The sequence below is a fragment of the Sminthopsis crassicaudata genome, chromosome 2, assembly GCF_048593235.1.
Source record: "Sminthopsis crassicaudata isolate SCR6 chromosome 2, ASM4859323v1, whole genome shotgun sequence".
Lineage (NCBI taxonomy): Eukaryota > Metazoa > Chordata > Mammalia > Dasyuromorphia > Dasyuridae > Sminthopsis > Sminthopsis crassicaudata.
This window is the reverse complement of record NC_133618.1, coordinates 584,004,191-584,023,355: the sequence shown is the minus strand read 5'-3', so window position 1 is coordinate 584,023,355 and position 19,165 is coordinate 584,004,191. Positions and strand designations below refer to the sequence as shown.

At 36.6% G+C, this 19,165-nt stretch overlaps 1 protein-coding gene across 1 annotated transcript in view; it reads left to right on the top strand.

Moving 5' to 3' along the window:
* Positions 1-2,253: 2,253 nt before the first annotated feature.
* SORCS1 (sortilin related VPS10 domain containing receptor 1) overlaps positions 2,254-19,165 on the top strand; it is a 726,370-nt gene continuing 709,458 nt past the window's right edge. Inside the window, 1 exon segment of the mRNA XM_074295531.1 lies at positions 2,254-3,226. Within this exon segment, the coding sequence (XP_074151632.1) occupies positions 2,615-3,226 (612 nt within the window). The 5' untranslated portion in view covers positions 2,254-2,614.

The window sequence follows — 19,165 nt, the reverse complement described above, 5'->3', positions numbered from 1 at the left end:
TAGACCCAAGAAGATTTATAACCAACAAAATGGCTATTTTGGCTCTCAACTAATTTAAAAGTTTGTTGTGAAGCCAACCTGTCCTAAGGAAATATTTGAACACACTCTTAGTCTTGAAGTTAGAAGACCTCCAAGTCTGGATTTGATGACCACTAAGGTGCATTTCAGATACAAAATATTCTATTCCATGACTTAACCAGAGAACAATATCAAATAGATTGTGACAAATCTGTTGTGTTAAAGATAATAAAATACCAAAGTTTAAAGTATAAACTAGAACAATGGGAAATCAGCATCTTCTTTTATATTTATATAAAATTTTCCCATCTTTCTTTCCTCTGAAGCCCTAGAACATTTTGTTTGTACCTCAATGACAGCCATTCCACCTAGAGTTATACTTAAATGTCTGAAGTATTCAAAGAATACCTTCTCTACTAACCTATAATTTCCTTGAGGGTAAGAATTATGCATTTTTTTTATCTTTGTAGGGCCTTGTATGTAGCACAACTCAATAAATTTGTGGGGTATTGGAAGTACATAGAAATAAAGAATACCAGGAAAGTTGGAAAGGACATTAAGCTAACACATGATCCAACTACATTCTTTTACTAAGGAGGAAACTGAGGTTCAGAAAAATGAAATGACCTCCCCAAAGTCATCCAGTTAATAAATGGCAGAAGGGGTTTTTAAGTTCAGTTCTTACCAGGTCACCCCTGCTATCCAATAGTCTCTAGTGATTCTCTATTACCTTCAAGGGCAAACAAAAAATACTTTCTTTGTCTTTTAATGTCCTTCATAACCTGATATTTTCCTATATTTCCAGTTTTCTTTATTTCATTAGTCTATATTATTCTATGATTCAGCCTTGCATTTTTAACTACAGGGTACTCCATTTCTTGTTCATTTTCACTGCTGACCCCCAGCCCTAGTTCCCTCTCCCTTGGATGTCCTCTGGATGTCTCCTTCCTAGTTTCCCTTCAATATCAGGTAAAATCCGGTCTTATTCAAGAAACTTTTCCCAATACCTTTAATGACCTAAGATTGTCTCCAATTTGTCCTCTATTTATTCAGTTTGTATATGGTTGTCTTTCCGTGTGTGCTAGGCAATCAGGGTTAAGTGACTTGCCCAGAATCTCACAGCTTTTAACTGAGGCTGGATTTGAATTCAGTCTTCTAGATTTCAGGGTGGAATTCTATCCACTGTGCCATCTAACTGCTCCTAGGTAAGAATTATTTTAATCTTTTTTTCTCCTTTCTTTCTTTCTTTCTTTCTTTCTCTTTCTTTCTTTCTTTCTTTCTTTCTTTCTTTCTTTCTTTCTTTCTTTCTTTCTTTCTTTCTTTCTTTCTTTCTTTCTTTCTTTCTTTCTTTCTTTCTTTCTTTCTTTCTTTCTTTCTTTCTTTCTTTCTTTCTTTCTTTCTTTTTTTTTTTTCTGTTTCCTTCAACATGTCATTACTAACACAGTGACTGAAAATGCTTCTTGACTTTTGTAATTCAGGAATTTGAACTCCAAACCAAGACAGTTTAGAGTAGTGGAAAAGATTGACAGAACTTAATTCTAGTCCTGAATCTGGTAGCAGTTCAGTTTTAACATCTGGACAAGTTACTTTAACTGTGGGCTTACCCTAGCTGCAAAATGGTGTAAGTAGACTGCAATTAAGAGTAGTAGTACAGTGTCTGGCATGCAGTAGGTATTAAATAAATGTTAATTGATTGATAGATGGATGATATGATCTCTAAGGCTTTTGAAGCTCTAATATTCTTCAATTCTTTGAAATGAGCTAAATGGTCCTTAGTACTAACTCTAATTGTATTGGGTCTACCTTAAAAAAAAAAAAAAATTATGATGGTGATAACTCACTCGTTAATATTCCTTCTAGTGGCTCTCTTTCCCTGACAGGCTACAGAGCTGTGCCCTAGGTCAGATCAAGGTGCTAGTTTGCTGACAGAAGTGGGAACTACTGGCCTCGTGGCCTTTGGAAACCCCTCCGACTAGAAGAAAACGAGTTGGGGAGTGGAGAGAACATTCACTACCTTGGGAAAGTATAGAGAGCTAGAGGCTGGCCGCCCCCGCGGAAAGGGCAGCGTGGGCAAGTCCCTGGGGTTTGGGAGTGGGGGCTGATTAGCGAGAGGAGAGTGCTGGGGGTGGGCAGCCAGCGCTCGCGAGTGGGAGGCTCAAGCGGCGGCAGCGGCTCAGCCTGTCCGGGGCGCTCCGGTTTGCCAAAGCTCAGCACGGAACAGCAGCGCAGCGCAGCATTGGGCAGTGCACTGCCAGGGAGATTGGAGAGCAGCACGCGGGGCGGCCGGGAGCCCCCGGCAGCTCCCCCCACTCCGCCGACCAACCAGTCAGTCAGCTACCCCTCTGCCTCTGACTTCAGTTCAGCTCCACCCCCATGTAGCAGCGGCTCCCTCTGTCAAAAACTGCGCTCAGCGGCACTAACCCAGCCCCGGCTACCAGCTACACCTGCCCGGGAGTCCTCTCTGCCTCTGTCTTCCTGCTCCCCAAACGGCCCATGGAGTTGGGGTCCTGAGTCCCCTCAGTAGCAGTTCAGAAGCGACTCCTTTACATCCACTCCCCGTCCGGGACCCTCTTCTCTTGTCTGCTCAGCTCCAGCGATGGGAAAAGTTGGAGGAGGCAGCGGCGGCGGCGGCGGCTCCCCAACCCGGCTCGGCGCGCTTCTCGCCCGTACCGGGATCTTGCTTCTCTGCGCCCGGGGCGCTTGTGGTGGGGGCGGCTCCTGTTGCCCCCCAGTATCTCCTGGATCGGCCCAGCGCTGGACACCAGCCCGAGCTGGGACACCCCTGCCGGGGCCCCAAGAGAAGCCGGAGCCGGCGGCTGTTCCTGGGGAGCAGCGGCACTTCGGGGCTCCTGCCAAGCAGAGTAGAGCACCCACGGCTCCTATGCCATTCCCCCGCCGCCCGGTGTTTACAGTGGCCCCCGGGAACAGGGCTCTTTCCCTCGAGAGGGGCCCAGAAGGCAATAGTGGAGCCGGAAGACTTCGCTCCACCCGGAGGAGACGGAGTGGGGTGGAACAAGAAAAGGAAGATCGGAACAACAGCGAGGGCAGGCGCCCACGGGGACAACCGGGAGACGGAGGGCACCGGGAGCCTGGCAAAGCCACCCGGTTCCGGCTGGAGGAGCTGAGACTGACAAGTACCACGTTTGCACTGACCGGGGACTCAGCACACAACCAAGCCATGGTCCACTGGTCAGGTCACAACAGCAGTGTGAGTAGTAAAGAGGAGGCCAAGTCTCCCGGGAGTGTATGGGGGTGCGATGTGTGTGTGTGTGTGTGTGTGTGTGTGTATATGTGTGAAGGTCCCTTTCTGAGAATTGGGGTACGTCCCTGGAACCCAGATCTGGGAAGGAAACAGTTAAAACAGGCAGAGGGCATGGGTAGAAAGTGGGAGGGAGGCTTTTGAATTTACGGATGCTATTGACTATCGGTTTTTCTCTTCTCCCTCCCCCCCATTTTATTAATCCAGAAGTGATACCTCCGGTTAACCCTACCACATTTATTCCCCCCAAAACAATCTAGTGAACATTTCTGAATGCCATAATTTTTAAAGCACTTGCAGTTCAGATGAACTATGTTCCTGCCTCCCTTGCCCCAAATTTATGATGATGGACTGTGGCCATGCAGACAATAGCGTTTTCCCCTTTAAAGTATTAGGAACATGGAAAGTAAAGGGTTAAAAAAAATTGGCAGCTTGAAATGCCTAGTTCTTTATTTGCAAGACTTAGTTAAGGGCTTAGAGTAAGAGTCAGAAAAGTCTCTAAGTGTAAAATGACCGTGGTGTGGAACCCTGTGCCCTCCTCATTTCCCCCATCCTCTGAAGAACTGCAATGGCAAGCTGGTGCCCTTAATGTATTCCTGTTTCTTGGGAACAAGCGGATGCATGTTTCAGGGAGAACACTCCAGCATCCCCTAACAACATCCGCGTGTGTGTTGTCAGAGTTCGGGGTTTTCCAGCATGTGAATGAATGGTTGTTCTAGTCTAGTACTTCCTGGTCCCAGGAAGATCAGACACAGCAGTTACAACAACCCCCTGTTCTTCCTTCCTTTGCTTTACCCATTTTGTGGGTGCAGGGGATGAGCTGGAATGCAAATGGTTGAAGGTGGGGAGAACTGGTGGCAGGTTCCTTTTGCAACATTTTTTTCTGGCTAGGAAGTGAAGATTTATTAAAAAAAAAAAAAAGAAAGAAAGAAAGAAAAACAAGTAATTTAATGTTTTGGGCAAACATTGCCTCTTTTGAAGCAAAGGGTGCTGGGTGATGCTCAAGTTTAAATGGAACTTGGAAATTGTAACAGAAAAAAAGAATTGTGAATAGTTAAAGAAATCTAAAAAGTAAGGGAAGTTCTATAGGCTGTCATAAAGCAGATAAAGTATTAAAATAGGTGATGGGATGTGGGAAGGAGTATTCAATCAGAAATGTGAGATTTTATTATTCATGCTACAAACAGATTATTCAGCCTCATATCCTTCACGATATTTTTCCATTGTAATGTAATAGCTAAAAAATGTTCCAGAAATTTGTCACTTAGGCAGCTGTATTCATTGTCAATTCCTAATAAGAGCAGTTGCTTATATCTATAAGGGTATTATTTTAAAATGTTGGTTCCTTTAGTATATACTAAGGAAAATCAGGATGAAAAATTTAGTGTTGATGGAAGCTGTCATGAACATCAGCATGATTTTTCTTGGAATTCAGCTTTTATGAAGGGGACAAATTTTGTCAAGTTTTGAGAAACTTCTTCAATTACTTGATCAAAGAAACGACATCACTTCAGATTCTGCACACTTTTGCCCTATTTCTTATATCTAAACTTTTGGATTTTTTATGCCATAACTACTAAAAATGCATCCCCTCCCCCCAACTAGAGTCTTCTTAAACTGATGGAATAACTTTCCTAGTGCTTTAAGTGATTAAGAAAAGCTTCTGGCTTTAAAGGCAGGTTTTAAATACATCAAACATGTAGGTCTTGTCGCACTGGGAAGCAAAAGACTTTTGACTTGAAATATTTCTAGCTTTTACTGTTATCCAAGCCATAAAATATCACTTACCAATTAAACCCTTGCTTTTACTTCATCCCTCAAAAGGTCTTGGGAAGAGTGAGCTAAGTATTGCCTTAGAAAATAAGATATCCTCCATTTAAGAAGCACCCCATGATCATTTATGTCTATATAGTTGAAACCCATAGTGCTGTCTTTTCTTTCTCTATCCATGGATACAAACCCAGCAGGCTTAGCTGGGCTAGTAATTTAGAAAGTTAATATACAAAACATTCTAAAATAATCAGCAATAATGCAATATGACTGCTGAATGTTTGACCATCCACAGCTACCTACTCATTTTCATTTCTGCCCTTTAAATGTTTTGTCTCTAGAGAAACAGTCAACTTGAGAAGGAACTTGGGAAATGAGAAAATAGAATAGTCATTAGTCATTACTTTTTAGAAGAGGAGGATTGGTGTGGAAAACAAAGAACACTGGATTTGCAGCTGAAAAGCTTGGGTTCAAATCTAATTATTGCCACTTATTACCTCTGTGACCTATGGCAAGTTATTTGATTTTTTGGGGATTCATTATCCTCATCTGTAAAAATGATTGGATTGGACTGAGACCTCTAAATTGCCTTCTGGCTTTGTGATCTTATCAAAGTCTCACTTAAAGAGCTTATTTACATGGAAGTAGTAGGGCTTGAATGGGAAGATATACATATAAAAATATATATATATATATATATGTATATATATATACACATATATATATACATATATGTGTGTGTACATATATGTGTGTATGTATGTAAGTGCACATAGATATACATACTACTAAGGGAAGCATGCCCTTCCCTTTATTATGCCCACACAAATCAGCCTGTTTTGCTCAGTAGTGAAACTGATTTGAGATAAATTTTGATCATCATTGGTAACTGTACAAATAATAATAATAGCCAATATTTAGATTATCACTCAAAGAATGGTGAAGTTCTGGTTCTCACTGCAACACTTTGAGGCATGAGCTATTTATGGATGAGGAATCTGAGACTGAGATATTAAAATTCTTACTCCAGGTCATAATGTAGCTGGTAAGTGTTTGGGGCAGGATTCAAATACAGCTCTTTCTGACCCAAGCCCCGTACTCCATTCTTTACCCCATGCCTACTTCTCTAAATACTTAGCTTATAAATCTGTTTCCCCATTCTTCGTTGCTACATGCAACGCATACCTTTTGAAACTGCTTAACCTTTAGCTAGAAGCCTTTGCCAAGAAGGGGGGCTGATTACTGTAATGTGGGTATTAGAGGTGCAAATTTATGGTAATTATAGGCTGCCTGTCAAACTCCTCAAGGAGCCTTCTGTGGTGCTCATGCTTCCCCTTTCCCTCCTACTCCTTCCAAAGATGGGCTCTGGGCGTAGTTTGGAGCAGGTAACAGTTTCAGCTTATCTGTGGGGGTGATGTTCTCCCCTCTACACTGCAGCTGTGGTTTATGAAAGCTATTGCTAAAGTTCGTGGAACACCTTGGGATTCTTTGGCATGAAAGGAACTATGTATGAATCACTGTCATGAGCCTGATACTGTAACCAAGAACACATTGCTTCTGCCCTACTCATATTAGACATGCTGTGCCCTGATCTAATTTTATATAGTGATACTCAATATGTTAATATATAATGTGTGTCTCTAACATACATATGTATATACATATGATCTCCTTACTTCTAAGGAGTTCCAGGATACCTAAGCTGTGCTACCTCATTAATTGTTATAACAGTCTGGTTAGATAAGTAATGAGTATTATTATCTTTGTTTCATGTCTTTATGCTAAAGCTAATTTAAATCTTTCATTAGCTTTTTTTCCCCTCACATTGGCTAATCTTTTTTTTTTTTTTTAATTTTGCAGGATATTGTAACTTTTGCAAATCTTGTCCATTATTTTGTTAACTTCTATTTATAGTCTATATAACATTGTTGTAGCTAAGAGTGTCTCTTCTACTAATTCTTCTGACTTTATCTATCCTTGAATTTCATGCTTAATAAAGTGAGAGCATTTTTCACTAGATCTTTCACATGCATATGATGAAGTTAAAGTGAACCCAGTTACACTGTCATGCACTGGATTTTCCCACTTCCTTACCTTTGCTTATATCATTCCCTCTATTTCCAAAATCCCTTTTAGTTCTATCTTTCTAATTTCTAGGTATTGCTTGAAGATTAGCCCAATGCTTATTTCTACCATGAAGACTTCCTTGACCTTCTCCACTACATAAACATGAAGTAATATCTTCTTTTTCCATTTTCCCACAGCATTTTATATCTTGTACCTCTCATTCAATAGACAATTATTGATTTATTTCCTATGCTGAACACTGGTAATGATACAAAGATATACACAAACACACATACATATATATAAAACAGTATTTTGTAATTGAATATCTTGGAAAAATATGATGAAAATTGCAATATGATAGGTACATAAGAGAAGGATAAAGTGCTATGAAAAGAGAGAGCTAGCAAGGAGTGATTAGTAGAAGAATGTTGGATGTGAGGAAGACCTAGGTTTGGATCTCCTATTATGATACTTCATAGTGATCTAATTTTAGACTAGCAAGTCATATTTTATCTCTTGGAGCTTCACTTTTTTAATCTTTAAAAAAGAAATGGAATTATGTTTGTGGCTATCTCTCAGGGTTACTGAGAGCCTCAAATAAAACAATGTATATAAAATGCTTTTGAAACCCTAAAGATCTGTGTGAATTTTAGCTACTTTTTTTAAAAGGAGAGATCAATTCCAGATGGACAAGTCTTTTATAATTGGTATGTGTGTCTTTGCTTTACAGTTTACATTTTTCTATTTGAATGAATTCCTAAAAGAAATTTATATATATATATATATATATATATTCAGTTCAGAGGATGGGGAGAGTATGTTAAGCAAGAATGGATTAAGGAAAGTTTCATGATGGAGGTGGCATTTTTAAGCTGAGCCTTAATAATAATAAGTGACAATTCTACCTTGTGTTGATTTACAAAGCATTTTTTCTCACAGAATTCCTTTACATAGGTTGTAGAAACAGCTCCTTTCAGTATTTTCACATTACAACTTGTGATATAGATATTTTCGTGCATGTGTTATTTCTAATAGTTAGACCAAGGGTAGAGATCACATCTTACTTGTTGGTTCATAAAATCTTTTAGTTCTGTGACCTTAGTGGGCAACTAATAATTTTTCTTACCCTATTCCAGTTCTGAAATATTGTGTGTTAATGCTTTAAGCAAACATGTACAATTCTTAAGTATATCCCTGACTTGGTGGTGGGCAAATCTTTTATAATTGGTATGTGTGTCTCTGCATTATACTTTGTATTTTTCTATTTGAATGAATTTCTGTTGGCAGAGAGCCAAAATAATCATAAAGCATTAGGATGCATTTGGTTTAAATCTGTTTTTGTGAATTTGCAGGGAAAAAGCAAAAGTTATTTGACCTGTTATTGTTCATCTCCATATAATTTGCTTAAAAAATGTTATCTCTGGAGACAAAAATTATCTTGAGAATGAAACAAAAGTATCTCCTGGATGTTTAATAATATCAAATAGAGGCAGTTTGTAAAACAGAGTGGTAGATTTGTAGCCAGGGGATTCAGTTAGTGTTGGTTCCATCACTTACTAGCTGTATGACCTTGGACAAGTAACTTAATTTTTTTGACCTTTATTTCCCTCTTCTGACTCATTCTTAGGTTGTAAGGTATACCAAATGAGATAATGTATATGAAAATACATTGAAAACTATAATATGTTACAAAATACAAATACAAACACACACATAGAGACACACACACATGTAATTGGTAAGACTAGTATTTGCCAAACCGAAGTTTATTGTAACCTAGTAGAAATTAAAACTTTTCTGCCTCATATTCCTTGATTCTCTGTAGCCTTAATATAGGTGGTTTTCCAGGGTCAAGGAGCAGAATTAGGGATTTGGGAGAAAATGCGTATGACAGAGCAAGAAGTTATAGGGATCCTTAATTTAGCATTTGGAAAATACTATTTTGAAGTGAACACAACATGAAATATGGACAACTATCCTGACTGGCATTAAAGGGCCTGAATTTAAACCCCATCTTTGGTACCACTACTCATGTAACTTTGGAAAAGTTGTATTAAATATTATCTGAAATGATTTTCACTTCTAGACATTATTTTTGTGAACTAAAACACTGGAAGGTATTTGTCTTTAATTTTTTTCTAAATCTATAGAGGAACATGTGAAAATCCATAAATAGAGTTACCAAAGCTTCTAGGCTATCTTTGTTTATTCATGAAAATCAAATTCATTTTTGTTTCCCAAACCAAAGTTCTGTTCAAGATATGAGGGAATGATTCAAAGATATATTGAGTTTAGTCCTTGACTGTAGGAGACTTGCAATTTCATTGGGAAAACGATTTACATATACGAATAACAACTGTTCCAAACATTTCCATGTAATAGAAAATAAGTACTAGATGTTCAGAGGATGGGAAAATGATATAATCATGGAAGGCTTCATGAAAAAGGAAGTATTTTTAAGAAGATTTTCATAATAGAAAGTACCAGTTCTGTCATGGGTTAAGAGTTTACAAAGCATATTTTTGACAAACTTCCTTTAGGTAGATGGTGTAAGAATATCCTCCCATTTTATAAGATAAGGAAACTCAATCTTAGAGAGATGAAATGATTTATGAATGATCCTACAGCTAAGGTTTGAACTAGATTTTAAATCCATGTTTCTTTTGACCCCAAATCTAGCACTTTTTTCTTCCATAACTATAACTTTTCTTAAAGCACTGAAAGATGGATAGGGCTTTGATAGGCAGGAATGGGAGGAGTATGCAGAACATTCTAGGCAGAAGAAACAGTCCAAACAAAGATATGAAAGGTTAGAAATGACAAGCCATAATGTGTAGTATCTTTGAATTTTCTCATGTCAAATGATTGCATTTGCATAAGATTTTAAAAATTAAAAGATCTCAACAAATATCCACAAATACTAGAGAAAAAATACTTTCCTTCACATTTGAATAGTAGTAAAACTGAGCAGGATCTAAAGTCACTGAGAAAATTAAAAAAAAAAAAACAACCTGCATTATAATTTAAATTTTTTGAACTCCAATATTTGCATTTTTAAAATTTCAGCAGGGAAAGTCATTGTCTTCTTTTATCTTGACTTCTTCTGTCCACAGAAATGATCTGTTTTCACAACTGGATTTTTCTTCAGCATCTGGTCAATGAAAGCATCAGAAATTCTGTTCAGGCTATGAATTATCTACTTTCTCTCTGCTTGCTTGTTTTATGTCTTCAAACATCATATACAAAATATTTGTTCTGTCTTTGTGTGTATTTCAATTACTGCTATATTTTTCTGGCTGAGAAGTACAGAAAATATACCTGTATTTGCTGACAGGAAGCGATTGCTGAACAGCTTTCCTGCGGCGACGGGAGAGAGAAGAAAGAAAAGAGATTCTGTTGGCATGTGAATGAGCCAATCCCAGGGGAAGTGTAATGGTCACCCCAAGGAGATATGTGCTTCTCTGTTTAAAATGGGTGGATATTATATACAAATGATTTGAATAAAAATAGGGAATCTCTCTATGCCTGATTTATAAAGAAGAGTAGAACCCTCTCTGAAGGTTAGTCCAAAAATGCTCCATGGGAAAACAAATAAACAAAGAAACAACTCTACATAAATCTTAAAATGTTTAAAAAAGAGAATTATCTTTCAGTTTACAGAAATCTTAAATATTATTTTTCTTATAATGTAAAACACTTTTAATTTTGCAAGGTTTCACCTTAGTTATATCAGCTGATTATAACCCTTCATAAAATAGCTGATTGGCTGATTGATTTTTATATACACTTGTAACATATCACGTTTGGGAAATTCTCTTTACTAATTCTAATCCAAAACCCATCCGGAGTTGTCTGTGGCATTGAGAGGATAAATAACTTGTCCATATATACTTGTACCCACATCTCCTTGACTCTAAGATTGGATCTCTGTCAATTATACTGTATTACCTCACTTTGTGGTTAACTCCCTTATCTAAGGTAGAACAAGTTAGTTTTGAGACAGTCAACAGTTTATTTCGTGGAAATGATGCAATGAGATCCTAAGACTATTGACTTCTACCTATAAAGTCTGTGAACTGTGGATACTTATATGGTCCCATTGTTCTCCTGCTAGGTAACAAGAGACAATGATAATAACATGGATCATAGTTAGTCATTCCTGGGCTTGTAATTCACACTTTGCTACTGAGTCCATCATTGGGTGACTCTGAATAAATCTCTTAACATCTCTGACTCTTAGTTTTCTCATCTGCATAGTAATGATATTAGATTAGATTAGATTCCCTTTTGCTCTTTCTTTAAATCTATGATTCATTTCAATTTAGGAAAATATATTGAGCTTCTTCTACGAGCAAGGAATATTAGAAATTTGCTAAGTCCTGTAGATAGCAAGACAAAAATGAAAAGAAACTTTTAAGACAACATTGAAAAGAACTTAATGTTATGATTTCATTGAGTTCACATTCTTTGATGGGATAGAAAGATGTTTGACAGACATTCAACTCTCATAATTCAACCTAGATTTGTATTGCTGTGCCAGTCATTTGGAGAAAGGTTTTAGGCCTGGGCCTCCTGAGGCCTTTCCATAGCTCCTCTAATGACTTGTTCTGGGATTTTGAATAAGCAGTTTAGACTGATAAGTCATATAGTATGAAATTTAGTAGATTGTAGTCTCCATAAGGACAGGGACCACAATTTAACCCTTTGAATCCCTATAGAGCTTGTATACAAGGTCCTCCATATACAGGTCTCTCAAAAAGTACTTGTCAAATAAATGAAGGGATAGATTAGCCCCTTGTAAAATGGAAACAAGTGAAGATAGGTAGCATAGGGGATAAAAATCTAGTACTGGAGTCAAGAAAACCTGAATTCAAATCCAACCATCTGTGTGACACTAGGCAAATCACATAAGTCTGTTTGCCCTTTTATACTCACCTGTAAAATGAACTGGAGAAGGAAATGGCAAACACTATAGTACCTTTGCCAAGAAAACCCCAAATGGGATCATGACTAGCTGGAGAAAATTAGAAAACTAAACCACAACAACAGAAAATTGGAAATGACATACCATGTACTCAAGGAAGGTTGTGGAGTTTTGTGAAAGCTACAAAATAATCTGACAACAATAAATTGTAAAAGTTTATAAAGTTAATAGCCACTGCCCAGTATATTACTAGTGGAGATTGTACCCATATTCCCCTTTTCCATTCAGTATTTGTATGCAAATATATTCTGTTTAAAGGGAATATCAAGAGCAATTTTAAGGAATGGAATATAGGGGGAAAATACTCCTGCAATGATGTAGCTGAGAAGAATAATTACAGAAAGATCAAAAATAATCTTTAGGATATAAAAGGATTTGGATTGGAGAGGGCTTAAATTATACATTGATGCTAACTGTATTTTAACATTAGCTCCGCCCTTTTCTTTCTCTCCATTCCCTTAAATTCTCCAAACAAAACAAACAAAAACAAAACAAAATGAATCAAAACTTCCTTTGGAATTAAAGGTCATAATACAGAGCTGGAAACCATAAATTCAGTCAATAAGAATTTATTAAATGTATACTCTGTTCCAGTTCACATCCTGGATTTTACTGATGCAAAAACTGAGTCCTAGGGAAGAAATAACTTGCCCAATATATTCTTGTACCAGGCAAATCTTCTCTTTTTAGAATAAACCCCAAACTAATAGCTAGGGGTTGATTGAACATGGCTTTTGGGAGGTACTGGTTCTCACTCAGTGGAGGCTGAGGGCTGACAAGAAGGCTTTCTGGCATAAACAGAGCTGTTTTTGACCTGTCTGCTTCTATACTCTCAGGCCACTTACCTGTTGGGTTGGCAGTTTGAGAAGCTGCCCCAAGCTACAGCTCTATCAAAGCCATGACCTCTGTACATCTTGCTGTCTAGCTAGCCTGGAGTTATTAATGCATGTCATCCCAGGCTTGTTATCGGTGGAAGATATGTGAGTTGTGGCATTCTCTTTCTTCCCTGCTGCCTAATGACCCTGGAACCATCAGCATGAACAACTTGTACACCTGTTAAAGAAAGTGCTAATAAGAGTCTTGTTATCAGAAAATCAGCTAATCATCTCGTGCCCTGGAGCAAAAGGGATTGATGGCTTTAGTCATTTTAACCTAGCCAGAGCAGCATATACTACTGGAACACAAAATCACATACCATCAAGCCTTTTGCTTCCAGCAAGGGTTGAAAGAAAAGGCTCTTACCTAACCCACCTTTGCCTAGAGCTCACTTTCTGCCATGTTTTTAATCAGAAATACACTCATTTTTACCATTAAGACTAGAGAAATCTTATTAGTGACCTCCTCCTATAAAGGCAAATGGTAGGAATCATGGTCTATTTTCTAATTGTTCTTCATTGTATATTGAGGTAGTAGCCTTAGCCAAACATCAAAATATCAAAATATGATTTCTTCCAGTTATGGGGAAAATGTTAAGTGGAGTTATCCACATTCCCTGCAATGTTCCTCTCTTTTAGCCAAAGACATACTTTTGCAAGGGATGAACTATGGTTCTAAGTTAAGCTCCAGTAACAGTTATTCAATAGCACTTATTATAATACCAATTATACATTTGACACTTGTCATATATTGCCATGAAGTGTAGCATCGTTAATAGAGGGTCAGCCTTGGAATCAAGAAGATCTGGTTGGAATTCTTCCTATGGTAAAAATGAAGGGATGGACATAGATGGACTCTAGGGTCCCTGCAACCCTTCATCATCCCAGGTAGTCAGTTGTCTAAGACTACACTTGAATTGCTGATCTGCCAAGATAAGTGGAGTGATCACATTGGAAGTTCATTATTTCAGTGAAATCACAGAACCAGTGCCTTTTCCCACTAGCAATATTACTCCTATGAATGCAAGGAAAAAATATGACTTTGACTTTATTTATAAATGAGGAAACTGAGGCACAGAAAGATGTAAATGACAATTCTAGTTAGTGTGAAGCTAGGACTCAAACCCAGGTCTTTTAACTACAAACCCATTGTTCCTTCAGATAAACCTCAGTGCCTTTTTGTTAGCTCTCAAGGATATATACACACATAGTATATAGACATATATATATATGTGTGTGTGTGTGTGTGTGTGTACATACATATATATATATATATACACACACACATATATACCTACATATATATATATATACATACACACACATATACATACACACATATCTGCTAGATTCTATGGAACACACACATGCATGAAAATACATATACACATATTTATATGAAAATGTATATATATATGCATATCTTACTGTACTAAGCAGGTGTGTATGTGTATGTATGTATGTATGTATGTATATTATTTATATATATATATATATATATATATATATATTATATTATTTGTGTGGATAATATTATTTCTTTTTTTGGAGGGTAATTAGATTTTAAAATTAACAATATTTAAATGTTGCATATTTATATATCATATATTCATATATCAACAGGATATTATAAGTATTGATATGCAGATTGTATAAATATTGTAGAAATATATATGTATAAGATGTATCATATATGCATGTATATCATATGTACAACACATTTAATCAATATATATGCATGTTATATACATACACATATACATTTATGATACATATACACACATCCCATTGCACCTAGCAGAAAACATTGCACATGGTAGAAACTCAGTAAATGATTTGTATTTGAGTAAAGTATTTCTCAGAGCAAATCAAACTGACTGATAAAGAAATTGACCTCATAACCTTAGCTTCATTAAGACTGATTTCCAATCAAATGAACTATCTCAAACAAGCAGCTTTTATTAGGCACACCTAGAACCTTCATACCCCCAATCCAATTCCCAAGTCCAGTGTTTGCAGAAAACATTCTTGCCTTCTGGTTTCTGCTAAGCTGTTTTAATATAGAAGAGCCTTCTGCATTTTCTTTTCCTGACATGCATCAGCTGGCTTCTTCTCTGTGCCTTTGTTGAGTAGCCATTTTGTTGATTGGAGGAAAACCAGGTTTGTAGGCAATTATGTCACTCTGACACTTCCAGAGACTGAAGGTCTTAGTAAAGGGCACATGTGCTCATATTAACTGATCAAACATTGACTCACAAAATGAAGCTCTCCATCCATGAAGGTGAGGATGTCAGCTGGTCTTGTGCATTGTGGATAAGGATGAGTTCTGCTTAAAGCAGCCCAATTGAAGATGACTGTAAGCATAAGTTCAGAGGGGGTAGAGAGAACATTTCACTCTACCAGAGACAGGTATGTTCAGCATGGAACTTTCTCCTCTTCAGAGATCAGGAGAAACTTGCCTGCTGAGAATGTACTCGAAAGAATGCTGGTGAACAAGTCAGAAGTCCTGGGTTCGATTCTTGACTTTAATACTTTCTAGCTGTGTGATTATAGACAGGCCAGTGGATTTCCCTAAGCTTGAGATTCACCACCTCTTATGTTGGAATCATCATATTTGATCTCCACAGGGTTGATGTCAGAAAAGTGCTTTCTAGATCTCAAAGCCCCTGCAGAAATGATCTGCATGTAAAGTTCTCTCTTGGCATTAAGCTCATAGTCATTAATTAATTATTTTTGTGCATTTCAGTGGTCATGGAGAATCCAGGAGGAAACATCACAGAATCATAGGAATCTCAAATTGGGAAGCTTCTAAGAGGTTACTAGTTCCACCCATATGTGAATAAAAATCTTCTCTATGACAGATAAAGAGGTCATCAGTCTTTGTCTGAAGACTTCTAGTAAGGAAGAACTCTTTATCACCCAGAAGAGTAGAGTTTTTAGTAGCTCCATTTGTTGGAAAATTTCTCCTTATACCAACAAATTTGTCTTTTGACCCCTTTTATTTCTTTCTCCTAATTCTGGTTTCTAGGAACAGATAGAACATCTCTGAATCATTGATACTTAAAAGCAATTATGTCCCCACTAATTCCTCCCTTCTTTAGGTGAAACTTCTATTGGTATTTCAATTGACTCTCATATATCATGATCTCAAGGGCCTTCACCAATCAGCTTATTGCCCTCTGGAAATTCTTCAGCTTCTCTAAGTCCTTCAGACCAGATAGCTTCCAGAACTGAACACAGTAATGCTGATAAGATTTGACCAACATAGAGTACCTTGCAATACCTAGACACTATCTCTCAAAATTATATTAATTTTTTGCTTCCATATCACATTTTAAAACTTAAAATGAGCCTGCCATTCACTTTAAAATCCCTTTATCTTTTTTCAATCAAAATGACTGTCCAGCCATGCATTCTCTACATTGTACTTTTAAATTGATTTTTTAAAATTCAAATGTAAGATTTTGCATTTATCCTTATTAAATATCATTAGAGTCATACTCATGAATTGCCTGTCAAATTTTTTTGTAGAGGCAATGTGGAGAGGGCTGCAGATTGAGAATCAGGAAGGTGAGTTCAAATCTTACCTCAGATTTACCAGCTTCATTTAACTAGAGGTTAATTTCTTAATCTCTCTGGACTCAGTTCCTTATCTTAAACACAATGAAATGAGACAAAGGTTTCTAAAGTTCTTTTTACCTCTAGTTCTATGATCCCATAATCCTGACTTCGCCATTTAATGTTTTTGTTATCTGTCCTAAATATCTGATGTCTTAATATCTTTAACTAAGTCACTGATAAAAATCTTAAACAACTGTGCCAAATACCAATATCTGGGGCACTGGAGACCTGTTTTCAATTTGACTTATTATTAAATGAGTTCCAAATTGTACTTGCCCAAATTGTATGAGTTCCAAATTCTAGCCCACACCTCCACATCTTTCACACAAGACTAGCTTGAGAAATTTTGCCAAATTATTTGATAAAGCACAGGTAAATTATACTGACAGGTCTTTGACGTATTAGTCCAGGGAGAATGTCTAAAAAGAAATGGGATTTGGTCTAGCACCATCCCTTCTTGATGAAGCCATGCTTGCTGTAGTCACCACTTCCTTCTCCAGCTGCCTGTTAACGATTCCTCTAATACTATACTCTAGAATTTTTCCAGGAATCAAAATCAGTTCAGCTATTCTAAGACTATATAAGTGAGTGACTGACTTAATGGACAGATGAATGAATATATAAATGAATGAATGAATGAAAAACATAAATTATATTTTGCTAAGATTTTTATTGTGAACAAAATACTGTACTAAACATTGGAGACACAAATAGAAAATAAGACAATAGAAAATAAGCCAAATCGAAAATAAGAATCTCACAATTTAATGGAGGAAACCCCTTAGAGAATGCTTTACCTGCAAGTCAGATGTAAAGGTCCCATTGTCCATAGAATGTAGCAACAAAGCCAATTATTTTAAAATAAACCAAAAGGAATAGCTAGATGGTACAGTGAATAGAACACTGGTCCTGAAGTCAGAAAAACCTGAGTTTAAATGTGGCTTCAGAAACTTAACACTTACTAGCTATGTGATGCTGGACAAGTCACTTAACCCCAATTGCCTGTAAAAAATAAAATAAAATAAACCACATAGCAAACAAGCATAGAATAGTCTTAAATAGGTGCATATTAATGCATACATGTATATCTAGGTATGACTGTAGATATTTAAGTATATGTATGTATTTGTGTGTTTATGTGTATATCTATATGTATTATATATAATACATATACTCACTTAATTGTCTTCTGTAGGGGGAGGAAGAGAAAGAATAATAAGGTAAAAAGTGCACAGCAGAAAACAAAAGAAAACTTACAAGGAAACAAAGAAAAGACGGATAGTTTTGAACACAATGTAAAATGTTTATTATATAGGCTTTCTTGAAATGGAAATTCATTTATTTATTTATTTTTAATGTCTCAATAGTATTTTATTTTTCCAAATACATTTGTATATGTACATGTATAAATAAATATATTTTCCAAATATATGTAAAGATAATTTTCAACATTCATTTCTGTGAGATTTTGTGTTTCAATATTTTTTCCTCCCTTCTCATACTTCCCCCTCTCTGAGACAGCAAGCCATCTGATATAGGTTATACATATACAATACTTATAAACATATTTCCATATTTAGCATGCTGTGCAAAAAAAATCAGACCAAAAGTGGAAAAATTTATACTATTCTTTGATTCACATTCAGTCTTCATAGTACTCTCTTTGGCTGTGGATGGCATTTTCTATCCCAAATCTTTGAAATTGTCTTGGATTGCCAAGAAGAACTTACTCTACCACAGTGGAGTATCACATAATCTTGCTGTTACTACATACAATGTTCTCCTGATTCTGCTCATTTTACTCAGCATTAGGTCAGAAAAGTCTTTTCAGACTTTTCTGAAATCAGCCTGCTCATCATTTCTTACAGAACAATAATATTCTATTATATTCACATACCATAACTTATTCAGTCATTCTTCAATTGATAAGTATCCACTCAATTTCTAATTCCTTGCCAGTACAAAAATAGTTGTTACATTTTTTGCACATGTGGGCCCTTTCCCCTCTCTTATGATCTTTTTGGAGTACAGATTCAGTAGTGAGAGTGCTAAATTAATGGGTTTATAGTTTTATATCCCTCTGAGAATAGTTCCAACTTGTTCTCTAGAATGGTTAAATAATTTCACAACTCAACCAAAAGTGCATTACTGTCCCAGTTTTTCCATATCCCTTTCAACATTTATCATTAACTTTTCCTATCATCTTAACCAATCTGAGAGGCATGAAGTGGTGCATTTTTCTAAACAACAGTGATTTTAGATGATTTTTATGTAACTATAAATGGCTTTAATTTATTCAAGTGAAAATTGTCTATTCATATCCTTTGACCCATTTATCAATTGAGTGGTGACTTGTATTTTTATAAATTTAATTCAATTCTCTATACAATTTAGAATTGTAGCAATTATCAGAAACACTGGCTGTAAAAATTGTTTCCCAGATTTCTGTTTCCCTTCTTATCTTGGGTGCAATGGTTCTGTTTGTGCAAAACCTTTTAAATTCAGCATAATCAAAATTATTCATTTTGCATTTCATTATGTTGTCTAGTTCTTCTTTCACCATAAAAT